The sequence below is a fragment of the Rutilus rutilus genome (genome assembly GCF_951802725.1).
Source record: "Rutilus rutilus genome assembly, chromosome: 10".
Classification (NCBI taxonomy): domain Eukaryota; kingdom Metazoa; phylum Chordata; class Actinopteri; order Cypriniformes; family Leuciscidae; genus Rutilus; species Rutilus rutilus.
In genome coordinates, this window is record NC_140215.1 from 6413536 (window position 1) to 6428470 (window position 14935).

Genomic DNA, 14935 nt, shown 5'->3' on the forward strand with positions numbered 1-14935 from the left:
GCACGAATACTGAAGTTTTCTTCCGCATCTTATTGCGCTTAAAGTCCCCCTGTAGTCAATAATTGTATCCCTAAAACTCATCTTTGATCACCAAAATGACACTTTTTTTCCCTGAAAATGTTTTTCTTCATGCCTTAAAATTGCTTGAATGTAACTACCCCCCTTGCCTCATTTAGTAAACACGGTTCTATACCTATGCAAATTAGCCCCGCCTCCACTCACACCAGCTCAGAGGATCACACGTTGACGTGATTTGTGTCGTCAGAAACACCAGCGATTTCAAACCGCATTTTTGAGCCTGTCTTTGGTTCACTGCAGGTGTTGACTTATGAATTTGCACATGGTTTGTCTTAAAGCATATTAAAAACACCACATAGACATTTGAACAACATTAAAAACTAGATTTTCACCACAGGGGGACTTTAAACTCAAATTCACTAAAGGTTTACATAAATACAGTCATTTATATCTTAAGTAAATGCGTGTCAGTAGTTTATTAGACCTGTGCATTAGGTCTTAAAGTGGTCTTATGGTAGCCTAATAAGCAATCTCATATTGTATTTGTCCTATTATTTGTAATTAGCACCTTTGTTCTTATTTTTAATAACAAAGATAAAATAATAATAAGATGTCGATCGTATTGCCCACCCCTACTTTGGCCTAAATAGTCTGTCATTACTTTTTATTTGTATAAAACAAAACATTTTGGCTGCCCTGCTCAGTGACTTACAAATAGTCTTAAAATACAACATGAAAAAGAATCGTGGTATGTTATTTTTGCAATATCGACCACCCCTAGCTCAAAGCAAGCAAAAAATTTGGAAAGACATTGATGAAGAACCACTTTAGATTGGCAATGATTTTATACTTGTCCTAAAAAATCTTTACACAAATTTTATTTTACAATTTTAACAGAAAACTGCATAGCCTGAACCACACTGAAACTTTGGATAAAATCCCCCCCCAAAAAGTTTTAACCTTAAAACAAATCACAAGCAAGCTTATAAAAAGTCACCAACACAGCCTGGTTTTCAATCTGTAATGCAGTAACCAAACCCAACAAAATTCACAAACAAACAGGCCACAATTGTTAACAACGTTAACCACAAAAATATCTAAACAGCAAGTACGGAGCCATCATGCTTATTTTACCCTAATTATTTAAGCTCGGTGGAACAGAATAACACTTCAATGCCTCTGAGGGACTGCAATTACATTTCTCCACTCCATTTGCAAAGTTGCTTTCTTTAGTAAACTGACAGTGCACTGGGTCGGGCTTTGGAAATAAAAAGAGAGACAGACACATCCCTGAAGTATTGTTTAGAGCACAAAAAATGCTTATTCCCTTGATGAAGAGATTTTGAAATGCATTTACTCATGTTACTGGAATTTAGTTGTAAAAAAACCAACAAAACATGGACAGTGTAAGATGGAATAGCACCGCCACCTAGTGGTATTAACGGGAACAACCAGGAGCTTAAAACAATGTCATACCTGTTCTTTTGACTTTGTGGATGGAGATGATTCATAGTCTTTTTTTGTCTCCAGGATTTTTTTCACAAGCCCACCTATGAACAAAATGAAAACCATTCAATCTTTTATGATTTTCGCATATATATTTTTTTCCTCATGTGTGTCTTTAAAGGGTTAATTCACAACAATCATAATTTTTGAATTTGTATTTGTATTATTGGACATGGCTTACCATGTTTGTCATCCCCTTGCAGTTCAAGTGAATTACGCTGTAATAAAAAAATAAAAATAAATAAATTGGGTCTGAATCATGCTGATTTTCTACTGAAATACTACATGCCTTCACTACCTCCATTTCCGGTATGTCAGGGGGAGGCGGAACTGCCTCCACTACAAAATGCCCATCTTCCTCATCTTCATCTTCAGAGAGCTTCTTGTCATCCAAAATGACCGTTGCGGGGGTCTTGCCACTGCCCAGCCTGAGAAAACCCAGTCATGCTTAAATTCAACTACTTCTATTTTTAAATAAACACTGATGTCTTTTTATCATACACTACTGTTCAAAGGTTTGGGATCAGTTTTTTTTTTAAAGTAATTAATCATTTTATTTTGTAAGGATGCAGCAAAGTGAATGTAAACACATTTACAATGTAACAAAAGATTTTTTCTATTTCTTTTTCAAATAAATGCTGTTCTTTCAAACTTCGTTCATCAAAGAATCCTTAAATAAAAATTGTATCAGTTTCAGCAAAAACATTGAGCAAGACAAATGTTTTCAACCTTGATAGTAAAAAGAGATGTTTCTTGAGCACCAGATCAGTATATTAGAATGACTTCTGAAGGACCATGTGACACTGAAGACTGGAAGCTTATTCTCTCCTCAGAATAAAAAATAATGACCTTTCATCTCACAACTCAGAATTTCTTATATTTTATATATATATATATATATATATATATATATGTCTCATAATTCAGACTTTATAACTCACAATTGCGAGTTAAAAAGTCAATTTCCTCAGAATTGCATTTTTTCTCTTTTATTCTGTGGCTGATGAAAATTCATCTTTGCCATCACAATAATAAATTACGTTTTGAAATATATTAAAATAGATACGTTATTTTAAATTGTAATAGTATTTCACAATAGTATTGCTTTTACTGTATCTAATAAATGCAGCCTTGATGAGCTTAAAAAACTTCTTTAAAAAAATAAAATGTATCGCCTCAGAACTTTTAATACCCCCATCACAAAATATTAAGAGGGTATTTCAAGTAAGAACCCCCTACCGGTGGTAAAATCAGTGTATGTATCAGTGCATCATCACTTGTGGCTTACTTCATTAAAGGGTTAGTTCACCCAAAAATGAAAATTCTGTCAGTAATCACTCATCCTCATGTTGTTCCAACCCTGTAAGACTTTCGTTCATCTTCGGAACACAAATTAAGTTCTCGCGCATGCATCGTGGCGCTCTCGTGAACTCACGTCAGAGGCCCACACAGAAGAAAATGAATAGCTGAATAAAGTCGTTATTTTGGGGTTTTTTTGCGCACAAAAAGTATTCTCGTCGCTTGATAAACTTAAGGTTGAGCCACTGTAGTCACTTGGACTATTTTAACAATGTCTTTACCAACTATTCTGGGATGGCAGATATCGATTACCTAGAAGCTCTCAGATTTCATAAAAAATATCTTAATTTGTGTTCCGAAGATGAACGAAAGTCTTATGTGGTTGGAACAACATGTGGGTGAGTAATTACTGACAGAATTTTCATTTTTGGGTGAACTAACCCTTTAATACGAAGTGTGAAACTGAGAGCCTGATGAGTGAGATCTCTCACCTCTCTGCTGGGGTCACATCAGCGTAGCTCTCCTGTCGCTTGACGCGGGGGGCAGCCGGTCGAGCGCTGCTGGGCCGTGGTAATCTTCTACTCACATAAACATTGCAAACAAAAGAAGAATGAATACGTTCACATTAAATACACAAGCACTTTTTGTAAGGTACGCATGTGACTTTATGCGTGGGGAGTTTAAGTAAACGGCAAGTTCCTATATGGCTAAATGCTTACAGAAATAGTCCTGAGAACAAGAGTAATGATCTGGATGAGAGTGATACCTATCTTGTGGTTTGATCTTGCGGTACAGTGCAGTGAAAGTAGGGGATTTGCATCAGTGACTTCCACTGCCAGACAATCTCTCACGGGAACATACATGATACACTCCATTCACCCACAATCCCCTCAGCACATTATCACACTGGGTTACTTTGTTATCACTGGATGGAAATTTAGCCCCTTTTTTATTTTTTAAATCAATACACTTATGTGATCATTAGCACTTCAAAGAAAGAAAGAAAGAAAGAAAGAAAGAAAGAAAGAAAGAAAGAAAGAAAGAAAGAAAGAAAGAAAGAAAGAAAGAGAACAAACCTGTGTGTTGTCTGAGGTGGCACAGAATCCGTTGCTTCTCCATTCTCAATGGGGACTGGGTTCTCTGGTGAAGTGATGTCCGCTTCTGGGAAAAAAAATTGTGTGGAAATTTACAGAAAGGGTCAAAATTAGGGCTGTCAAAATGATTCATTGAGATTAATCACATCTAACATAAAAGTTTGTGTTTATGTATGTGTGTAAACACACACACACACACACACACACATACACATACATATACATATACATATACATATACATATACATATACATATACATATACATATACATGGTTTGCAGTGAAAGCTGCTCCCCACGAACTCATCTCTGCAGAAGTTTTGCATTTGAGTAGCTTATAATGTGTTTTTCAAAACGCAACATGCAGCAACCATCTTCTCAAATTTTGTATATGTGACCCTGGACCACAAAACCAGTCACATGGGTCAATTTTTGGAAATTGAGATTCAAACATCACCTGAAAGCTGAATAAATAAGCTTTCCATTGATGTATGGTTTGTTAGGATAGGACAATATCTGGACAACTATTTGAAAATCTGGAATCTAAAGATGCAAAAAAAAAAATCTAAACATTGAGAAAATCGTCTTTAAAGTTGTCCATTTATGTTTGCGAATGTGCTGCATTCACTCACAGAAATTATTGTTTTATATATTTACGGTAGAACATTTACAAAATATTTTCATGGAACATGATCTTTACTTAATATCCTAATGATTTTTGGCATAAAAGAAAAATCGATAATTTTGACCCATACAATGTATTGTTGGCTATTGCCACAAATATACCCGTGTGACATGTGACTGGTTTTGTGGTCCAGGGTCACATATAAGTTTTATAATAATAATACAACAATAATAACAATAATTTGCTGGCCAGTACTTTTCTGTATTTTTTTATTTTTTAGACTTACAGTGTGAGTATGCTGTACGAGTTTGGCTGCAGCTTTACACCGTATGTTTGTTTTGATTTTGTCTTGTTTAAAAAGTATGTTTCTCAATGTTTCACACACTCATAAAATGGACTTCAACCTAACGAACTCTCGTGATTGGTTTTTGTGATTGTGGCGTGCATCGAGTGTTCCCGTTTGCGGTCCTAGAGTTTGCACTGGTTTGGGCTCTGTTGCATTCGAGATGCAGTTTGACACGGGTTGCTTGGTGTACTCACTCCGTGAGGGACTAATCTGGTAACTTCATTTTTAATCTATGCACATTAAATGTATAGTCCGGAGTGGAAAATATACAAATATTTGAATGAGCAGTACTGTATAGTTTCTTGTATTTGGCCTTGTTTATGATGTATTTTTGTTTTTGATTGTAAAGCTCTCTGCTCTGAGCTCGGGAAAAGCGCTATATAAATGAAACGTATTATTTCTATTATTGGGTGTGGCAAAAAGTTAGTTTTGAACCTTGGTAACAGGTATTCACAAAATAAAACAACACTCACCTCCTTCGCTGTCAATCTCATCTGTAACAGAGATACACAATTTATGACAAATATGTTTTCAACCTTGATAGTAAAAAGAGATGTTTCTTGAGCACCAGATCAGTATATTAGAATGACTTCTGAAGGACCATGTGACACTTAAGACTGGAAGCTTATTTTCTCCTCAGAATAAAATATAATGACCTTTCATCTCACAACTCAGAATTTCTCATATATATCTCATAATTCAGACTTTATAACTCACAATTGCGAGTTTATACCTAAAAAAGTCAATTTCCTCAGAATTGTCGAGAAAAGGCGAATCACACTGATAAAACAACATCTGATGTGCTGCTGTGATTCTCATAATGGTGTTAAAAATTCTAAGGCTGTGACAGTTTTAATAATTCCTGCATTAATCAGTTTGTTTAGACTGGGTTTGTAAAAATTTTATTTCATGCGTTCAGACTCGAAACAACTAAACAGATCAAGTTGGATACGCATCAAAACGTCAATGCACTGCACATCAATAATTAATAGGGTCTGTTAAGGAAGACATGTTTAGTACCTTGACCTCTTGTTTTGGGCCACCGCCTCTGTCCTTTAGCCGATGAGGGCCTTGGCATCCGGGAGGGACTCTCAGGCTGAAAGGAATGAGGAAAGACAGATGTCACTCAAGATCACCTGAGCCTTCTTTCTTTACAAACCCTCTAAGACAAAAATCTTCTGGGCTGTTGTTGCAGACATGAAACATTATCATAGGCGGAAACAGATTCACTTGGGACAAAGAGAAATTACCTGGATTTCAGAGAAATCTGTAGGCTGAATGAAGACAAAGCAAAACGCAACAGAGATCCTTAAGACTTTCACATTTACGTTTATAGTACACTTGCTTTAAACAGCTGCACCACTAGCCAAAACAGTAAAAGCTCACTACTCCAAATGAGAAGCTACAGAAGCTGCAAAGCCACATAGACGTGGAGCAACATGGCGGAAAATTTGAGGTTAATTAACTCATCCCTCAGGCCATTTTGGATTTTTAGTTGAAAGCGTGGTCCTTGGTAATGTAAGCGCGAGCTTCCTGTCGCATAATGACGTATGCGTGTGAGCTCAAACGTTGGGTATCTGTGAAAAGTCAATTTTCCCAATTGAGATTGCGCAAGCAATCTGTTGTATACATGAATATCAGATGATGTCACCAACGTCTCCACACTGACGTCACTCACTTCTAAAACTTGTCTGCCGCCATTTTGAGTACCTGATTCGGCAAGATTGATATGTCAGTTGCAGAGGAACTAGCTAGCTATGCTTTCACAACACGGTAACATAAATATAACATAAATGTAACATAACATAAATCTGTAACGGTCGTTATTTTGAATAGAAATCATCACTCAAAAAGCATTCATTCACGTCTTCTCCGGTTTATTTGTGTTCAAATACACGCAATACAGTATCCGCCAGGGCTATTAGTCCAATGGTAATCAGTGTTTGGTGTAGGCAATCAGTACAGTGATTGATATGACCAATGAAAACTTTAGAATCAGCTGCAGGGCGGGATTTCCGCTGAAGTGGTTTAAAAAAAAAAAATTCACGCTTCTGTTCTGCCTGCGGTCCTGCATGACTTCCTCATTCTGACATCCGTGATAACAAAGCTAAAGTAACATCTCTTCACCTGAAACAAGAAGCTAATAAATGCACGGTTTGAAGTATATGTGATTTGTGTGTGATTTTCGTGCGATTGGGGTATTTTCATATGAATAAAGAATGTTTACAGTATGCATGCTAGGTAAGGATAGGCCATAGCTTCATATAAAATGTTAAATATAACATATATCAAAATATTTTTTTGACTTGAAACCATTTTAAACCGCGACCGGAATATGATACAAATCCTCGATGGTGTTTTAAAGTGAGTTAAAAGTAAAAGTGTAATATTAATCAATTAAATTGTGTCATGTAGCTTTATGCTACCTGTTGTGCTAATGCACCTGCTGCAGGAGCTATTCTATTCCATACAATAATTTTTTTTAAAGAATTCAAATAATGTTTCAAGAATAGTTATTTTTTCGTTTGTTTTCTAACAAGACTTGAGATAATAGGTTTGTCAGTACCATAGACAGTACTCGGTAGGTACTCAAGATGGCGGCCGTCAACTGGAAAAAGAGCGGATGACGTAAGAGGTCACGTGACTGATATTCATGAATACAAACAGCGTCAGTGCTCTACGTCATAATGCGAGAGGAAGCTTGTGCTCCAGACTTCCATGAATGTGCACAGGACCATTTACCCAGGCTGTTGATTACAGGTAATAATGTTGTAAATAATGTTCAGTTTCTTGCACAAACCGATCGTTTCACTTTCTAAGACCTAAATCACCAGGAGCCACAGGTATTCATTTTGTTTTGTCTGTAATATGTTTGTTTTAATTTACTCTCAAAGTGACAGTAGCCATCGACTTCCATTATATGAATCAACAAGTACTACGGGTTTAGCTAAAAATCTTCTTTACTTTTCTACTGAAAAAAAAAAAAAAAAAAATGACACCTACATCTTGGATGGCCTAAGGGTGAGTAAAATAACAGCATGTTTTCCTTTTTGGGTGATCTATCCCTTTAAAAACAAACTTAAAAGCATGTGATGCATTGTTTATTTTTGTTATTTCCAGCAATTTATGTGTAAATACAAATGTACTTGTATTTATTTCGCATTTTGCCACAATTTAAGAAAATTATTGAACTTATTGAACAAAAGAAATGTTTTTATATATATATATATATATATATATACACTTGCTTTTCATATACACTACCATTTAAAAGTCTGGGATCAGTAAGATATTTTTTCAAACAAAAACAATACTTTTATTCAACAAGAAAGTGACTTGTGACTGTTAAAAGAAAATGTATTACACAAAAATATTAAGCAAGAAATGTTTCTTGAGCATTTCTAAAGGATCATGTGACACTGAAGATGCAATGTAATGCTGCTGAAAATTCAGCTTTGATCACAGGAATGAATTAGATTTTTTTTTTTTTTAATCAGTTTCAATAGAAAATCAATATCAATTGAAATCAGTTTTAAATTGTAATGATATTTCACAATATTGCTGTTTGTACAGGATTTTTGATCAAATAAATGCAGCCTTGGTGAGTGTGAGAGACTTCTTTCAAAAACATTTTTAAAAAATCTTACCAACCCCAAACTTTTGCCTCAGGACCAGAGAAAATTCTTGACTAATGGCTCAACCTGGCCAGCAGAAAAAAATCCTAATTGTCGAGGCCTGATAAGACAATCCTTGCGCCACAAGACTGTATTTGTGCAATTCTAACTATGCAAAACACCTATTATTCTGCCACGAAGCAAAGCAGGCACTGACATCACAACAGACTCGTACCTCCAGTTCACCGCCCTCAGCCTCCAATTCAGAGGAACAAAGAAAAGAATAAAGAACTATGAGGAACATTACGTCAACAAGCCTCATTGACGACCCATTCCTACAGAACATACGCAAAAGGGCGTAAGCAGAATAAAGCACAGGATTGTGAGCCAGTGATCAATCTTACCTCTTCTGCTTCAGCTTCATGTGTTTTACTTGTGATCTCTGGGTTAGGCTTTGACTTGCTGATCTCTGCTGCCTTGATCTATGGAAAAGGTCAAATTGTTATAGTGTATTAAAAGCAGAGAAAGACTTATTCACAAGGATAAAAGCACAGAAATTTGCTTTGAGGTCTAGAAATATTCAAATTGAATAACACACACACACAAAAAAAGGCTGGTAAAATTGGTCATTTGTCTGCCACTGTGGCTGGTGTGCAAAAAAAGCTACAGTCTTAAAATCTGGTGAGCAAACCTTTTTATCGCCTCTGTCCTTCAGCTTCTCCTCTTTCTCTTTTTCTCTCTCCCTTCGTTTCTCACGCTCGCGATCTCTCTCCTTGTCTCGTTCTCTATCTCTGTCTTTGTGAGATTCCCGTTCTCTTTTCTTATCCCTTTCTTTATCTCGCTCCTTCTCCTTGTCCTTGTTGCGGTCCTTCTCCTTCTCTCGCTCACGTTCCTTCTCTCTGGTCTTGTCTTTCTCCCGATCCCGGCTCTTGTCCTTGTCTCTGTCTTTTGTCCGGTCTCTTTCGCGCCCCTTGTCAGACCTCTCTGCATCTTTTCGGCGGTCCTTGTCGTCCCTCTTGCTCTCGGGATCTTTCGGTTGATCTGGATTTTTCTGCTCTCTGCTTCCGCTGCTCTCCTTAATGCCATTCCTCTCCTGAACAACAGCCAGAGACAACATCAGATTTTCACTTTCATAGCAATAAACAAAACAAGTAAGGGATAATGTATAGTAAACTGGTCAGTAATGCTAAAATAACCCTTACAGCTTCATCAGGACCCAAATGCAAAGCGTTATTATAATTCCAGAATTAACGAGTGAAAGAAAAAGACATAACAGAAACGCCCAAGACGGACAAGGTGAGGAATAAATTGTGATTTATGACAACAGAAAATTCTGGTTTGGCTGAAAATGTCACTGGGTCAAAGTGTCAAGCGGGTCTCACCTCTCGGTCTCGGTGGCGCTCCCTGCCCTCTCTGTTCTCCTTGTCCTGGGATCTGGAGGTGCTGGGCTTCCCCTTCTGATCCAGCTTGTCTCCTGCTAACACCCGCTTAACAGCCTCGTCACTGGAGAGCTAGAACAAGGAAAGGATACGCTGTTTAACAACAACTTAACATAATGAACACAAGTCCCAAGCAACACTCTGTATGCTCTTAGGCCAATTTCAGTTGATGGTAGCCATTGACTTCCATAGTATTTTTTTTCCTACTATGGAAGTTGTAATAAATATTGTAGAACAATCGATTATGAATTTTTCTGAAAAATCATCTTCTGAAAACTCCCCAGAGATTGTATATATTAAAAACTGCATGAATGCATTGAATGTAACGGATGAATATGAGACAGAAATAAGAAATGTTAATGTCACAGAAAAAGACGATCTTATAGTTGAACACCTCCAGAGGGACAACGTAAAAAGAGCTCGCAAGACGGAGAAGGAGAGAAAGGCGCTGGCGAAGATCTTCCACTAAAGCTCAACTCCCTCGAGACGAACTGATTCATCGTGCACAACAGTTAATAAAAATTGTCAGACAAGCCGAGCGATTAAATAGTTAGATAATACACATCGCAAACAGTTTTATGGTTGAAAATGAAATAAAATGTTCAAATGAGGATGTGTTGAAGTTGCAGGGCAATCTTTTTAAATAAAACGAAATCATGTTGTGGTGATTCGTAAAACTTGTTAAACAAGTCTCAGACTAATTTTTCCCTGTAAACATTTCATGATTTTGGTAATGGAACATTAATACTGGCAAACGCCCAGTGCATTCAAATTCATGATTGAACTGGTTAGACTAGAGGCACCGCCGAGGACCCTGAATCGACATCCTACATCCTTAATCTAACAGGTAAGGGCAATGTTTAATTGCAGTAGATTATGGATATGTCTGAGAATGATGTATTGGTTACAGCGGTATAAAAATACAACAAAGTCAATGGCTACCGTCAACTGTTTGATTACCAACATTCTTTAAAATAACTTATTTTGTGTTCAACAGAAGAAAGAAACTCATGAGGGTGAGTAATTGACAAGCAATTTTTAAGAAATTGTGCATGGTGCTTAATACAAAACTAGTATTGTGGGTGATCAAAGTGTTGTACAGTTCAACTGTCGCTTCTTCAACGCAAATCTATGGGATTATTTTTTTCGCACAATTTATTTAATTTTATTATCCACCTGCTGAAAAACTGTGTAACTGAAAATGAACAGCAGATCTCCTCAACAAACCGCTCAGTTTGGGCATAATTTATGTCCATACATAGCACAACGAATGTGGCATGAGTTACACAGTGAAGTTTGATACCTATATTTAAGGGTTAATAAAACAAATTGCCATAAAGGAAGTTGAATGTACACAAAGGAAAGGAAAGGAAAGGAAAGTTTAGAATAACTTTCAGTTCGTTTCTCACAGAAAGCTATAATAAGTATCATAGGCTTGGAATATAGCACACAGTTACACATATGGACTACTATATGATAATTGTATGGGGGTTTTGTCAGCCCCTTGTCATTACATAGAATAACTGCAGCAAAAACATTTTTACCCAGAATACATCCTTTGGGGTTCCACAGAAAAAAGAAATTAGTAAATGACAAAATTTTCCTTTTTGGGTTCACAATCACCTTAACAGCATCACCAATTTCACCTGAACTTTCCATTCAAAGTTACCTACAGTCATCCTAGAGCAACATGAGGTCAAAAGACACGTATAAAATATCCCAGTGTGCTGTAGAGCAGAAGAACTGTCATTTAGCCCACTGTTCACGTTCACCTGCTCTTCGCCCTGCAGGCATCAGTGGGTTCCCCTGATAATGCTGATGGCAATGTTACATAGCTCCTTAACCTTCAGAAAAGCTCAAGGGTGCAATTAAATGAATACATGTATAAATTACCCCCCGCTTGGACATATTAGTCTTGAGTCATTCACTAGTTAAATGGCTTTGAGCGAATCCTGCAGGACAGAAAGCACAGTTAGCTGAGTGGTCTTTAATCGCAGGACTGACCTTGTTGAGACAGCATTTAGCAATGGCCTGCAGCAGCTCGTTGGTTTTCTCTGGTTCGTGTCCGGCTACGATCCGAGCAGGTTTGGCAGCTAAGGGCTCTCCACTGACTAGCATCACCACATCGATGGCCTTCTGGAGGAACGCAATTTTTGAGTCTTTGTCCTGCAGGGAACATGAAGAGAACTGAGAAGGTGAAACAGAACTGCAAGCATAATGTTTGTCTGTTTTTAAACACAGCCCCAGTCTTCTTCTGTTTAAACATGTAGTCCCAAAACACACACTCCACTGGATGAGCCAAGGTTGTCATTGCTAGCACAGTTGGGGCAATTCAACAAACAGATTGCAATTTGTTTGGGGCAACCAATGGTGCAGAAAATACACATTGGACAGATCTTTAGGGCTTGGGTTTTCAGCCTTTACAGACCCAGGGTTTACTTTCATTAATAGCATTAATAAACATTCTAATGCTGATCATAATTGGACTATCTAAACTTATTCAAATAAATGTAAATAATCTTATACGTTTTGAAAGATTTGAGATTGAAAATCAAAAATTGATCTGTGACTTTATTTTATCATGTGAATCACCTGTGGTGTCAGTCTCATTCTGTAAACACTTCATAAAACATGCGTGCCACACTTTCTGACAGAATATTGGTATAGGATCCCTGATTAAATGTTGCATAAATATGTCAAGAAAATAATAATAAAAAAAAAAATTCTAATTCAATGAAATTAAAATTTTATCTTAGTTACTTTAGGCTTAGACTTAATTGCACTGTAAACACAAAGAACCTAAAGTTATCCTGATGCTTTAAACAAAACAGTACATACATCATCACCGACAGCTTGATAATGCGTCCGTCCACTCCATTAAATCCTCTTTTTCTGTATTTCTGCTTTGCTGGTTATGATGAAGTGCAACTGTCCGTATTGCCATTTAATTATTTCATACTTCATGAAGTTCCTAATGAGGCCCCAGCGGCAGAACAACCTGTATGCTGATTTAATCTGTTATGATTTTACACATTCAGCAGCATTTAATATCCAACTACTGGCCACACAATATCCATGCGATCAAAATGTTTCTCAAGGCTAATCAGTGAACAGGGCGAATTTCATGAAAACATGGTTATGCCATTTACATTTCAAGACAAAATAACTAAATATATTTTGCATAAAACAAAGCCCGTTTATGGACCATTAAAGGAGAACTCCGGTCAATTTTAACATTGAGCTCATTTTTTGGTACATTTGGAGTGCTGTCAGTACAGAGAACAACGTCAAAAATCGGTGTTGCCTACACCGTCGCACGCGCGTGAACTCGACAATCGACTACTGTGGACTTCGACCGAAAACAGGATGTAAATACAGGTATGTGCGCTGGCTGAATAAACATAATTTTTTATATATTTCTTTCACATCTACTGCAGTCAGATTCACCCGCGTTCACTCTGAAGGAATCACTCACATGACCTGTGCACTTGTAATGACACATCAAGGATGTTAAGAGGCTAAAAGCAGGTTTAAAACTTGCCCCATTGAAGTCAACAGGGTGCAAATTTTAAAACGAGGATAACTCGGTGTAGGCAACACCGATTTTTGTCGTTGTTCTCTGTACTGACAGCACTCCAAATGTACAAAAAAATTAGCTCAATGTTAAAATTGACCGGAGTTCTCCTTTAAGATTTTGTGCATTATGACATAAGTTTTACCTATTTTTCATTCGGTTCAGATACTGAATATTTTGAGAATTCCCATTATTCTCAATGGTGAGACTTATTTGCTTCTCATTAACATTATACAATGAATGTTTATTTTTTTTGTTGAAATCAGCATGAATTAGTAAGTTATCTATGTTGTCAGAAAGGCAATATAAAAGTGCAAAAATTATAAATTATATAATTGCAATGTTTTCAGTTCCTGTATATGTGTGTGTTATTTATACATTTCATACGTTATATATCATGAAAATATCATAATGCGAAGCAAAACAATTCTAAATAGTTTTATTTTCAGCGTAATTTTTTTCCGTGTTAAAATATTTTCTTCTATCCCAGTTAATAGACAGCTAGAAGTTGCTATCTGTCAGTAAATTCCTCTGAAAAGTGTTAAAACTGTGGCGCTATCAAAACATTATAATGTCATGGTATACCGTAGGGCTGGACTGCTTCACACGGGTGTGGGGAGATCATTTATTATGCATGCTGGGACATCAAAAGCCACAGCTCTTTTAGACTGACCGGCATTTGGAGAGGGATCAGACGTGAACTCCTCACTTTGCACACAGAGTGATGTGGTAAGCTCACCTGCCTCTCTAACAGGGTCACAGTGATACTGATCCAAGTAAAGCTAGTTAAAGGCACCAAGCTTTTAACAGGTAGGTTTATCACACCTCATGGATCACCACGACATGGAACTTTGGCACGCTAATTAAATGGAGCGTCTTGAGTTACACTCAGTTATATGATCAATGTTAACACCTGAACAGCAAGAAAACACAGTCTGAGACACTGCTGCCCTGCTATAGAATCCAAGAACACTTAATGAGGCAGGAGATCAGACTGATAGAGATATACAGGTCAGTTGTAACACTGCTGAGTAGGTGGATTAATTGGCGACTGCGAGGAACATATAAATGTCATATGATTTAAAGTAGTACTGGAATAAGCAAGAATAAGTGTCTGGTTTGCACATATACATATGCACACATATAAAGCCTAAAATTCCTCTTAAGGCCAATTCACACCGCACCGACAGACAGCAATGGACACTCTCGGGTTTTGTCAGATCAGTGTGTCGACATCTGTTGGAGTTTTTTTAGTCAAGCTCGTTTTCTCTGAATGAACGTTCAATCCCTGTGTGTCGGGTCGTGGAATGTCTGAGAGGTGACGCAGTCCTGTTGATGTGGTGTGAATTGGCTTTTAAAGGTGCTGGATTTAACATTAGGATTTGACAAATATGATTCAAGTTACTGTTAAAAAGTTAAA

The 14935-nt window shown here is 37.1% G+C and overlaps 1 protein-coding gene across 3 annotated transcripts in view; it reads right to left on the bottom strand.

Annotated features, from left to right (window-relative positions):
• Window positions 1–14935, bottom strand: part of traf3ip1 (TNF receptor-associated factor 3 interacting protein 1) — a 28447-nt gene that overhangs the window by 9321 nt on the left and 4191 nt on the right. The window contains exons 3-15 of one of the 3 annotated variants that reach the window (XM_084420221.1): window positions 11946–12107; window positions 9885–10013; window positions 9194–9595; window positions 8907–8984; window positions 8738–8758; window positions 6139–6162; window positions 5909–5984; window positions 5362–5382; window positions 3900–3984; window positions 3315–3401; window positions 1823–1952; window positions 1706–1742; window positions 1495–1568 (exon numbers count right to left, since the gene is read on the bottom strand). In XM_084420221.1, coding sequence (XP_084276347.1) covers window positions 1495–1568; window positions 1706–1742; window positions 1823–1952; window positions 3315–3401; window positions 3900–3984; window positions 5362–5382; window positions 5909–5984; window positions 6139–6162; window positions 8738–8758; window positions 8907–8984; window positions 9194–9595; window positions 9885–10013; window positions 11946–12107 — 1326 coding nt within the window. The remainder of the gene's footprint in view (window positions 1–1494; window positions 1569–1705; window positions 1743–1822; window positions 1953–3314; window positions 3402–3899; window positions 3985–5361; window positions 5383–5908; window positions 5985–6138; window positions 6163–8737; window positions 8759–8906; window positions 8985–9193; window positions 9596–9884; window positions 10014–11945; window positions 12108–14935) is intronic. The other 2 variants (XM_084420222.1, XM_084420223.1) reach the window with 2 other exon arrangements.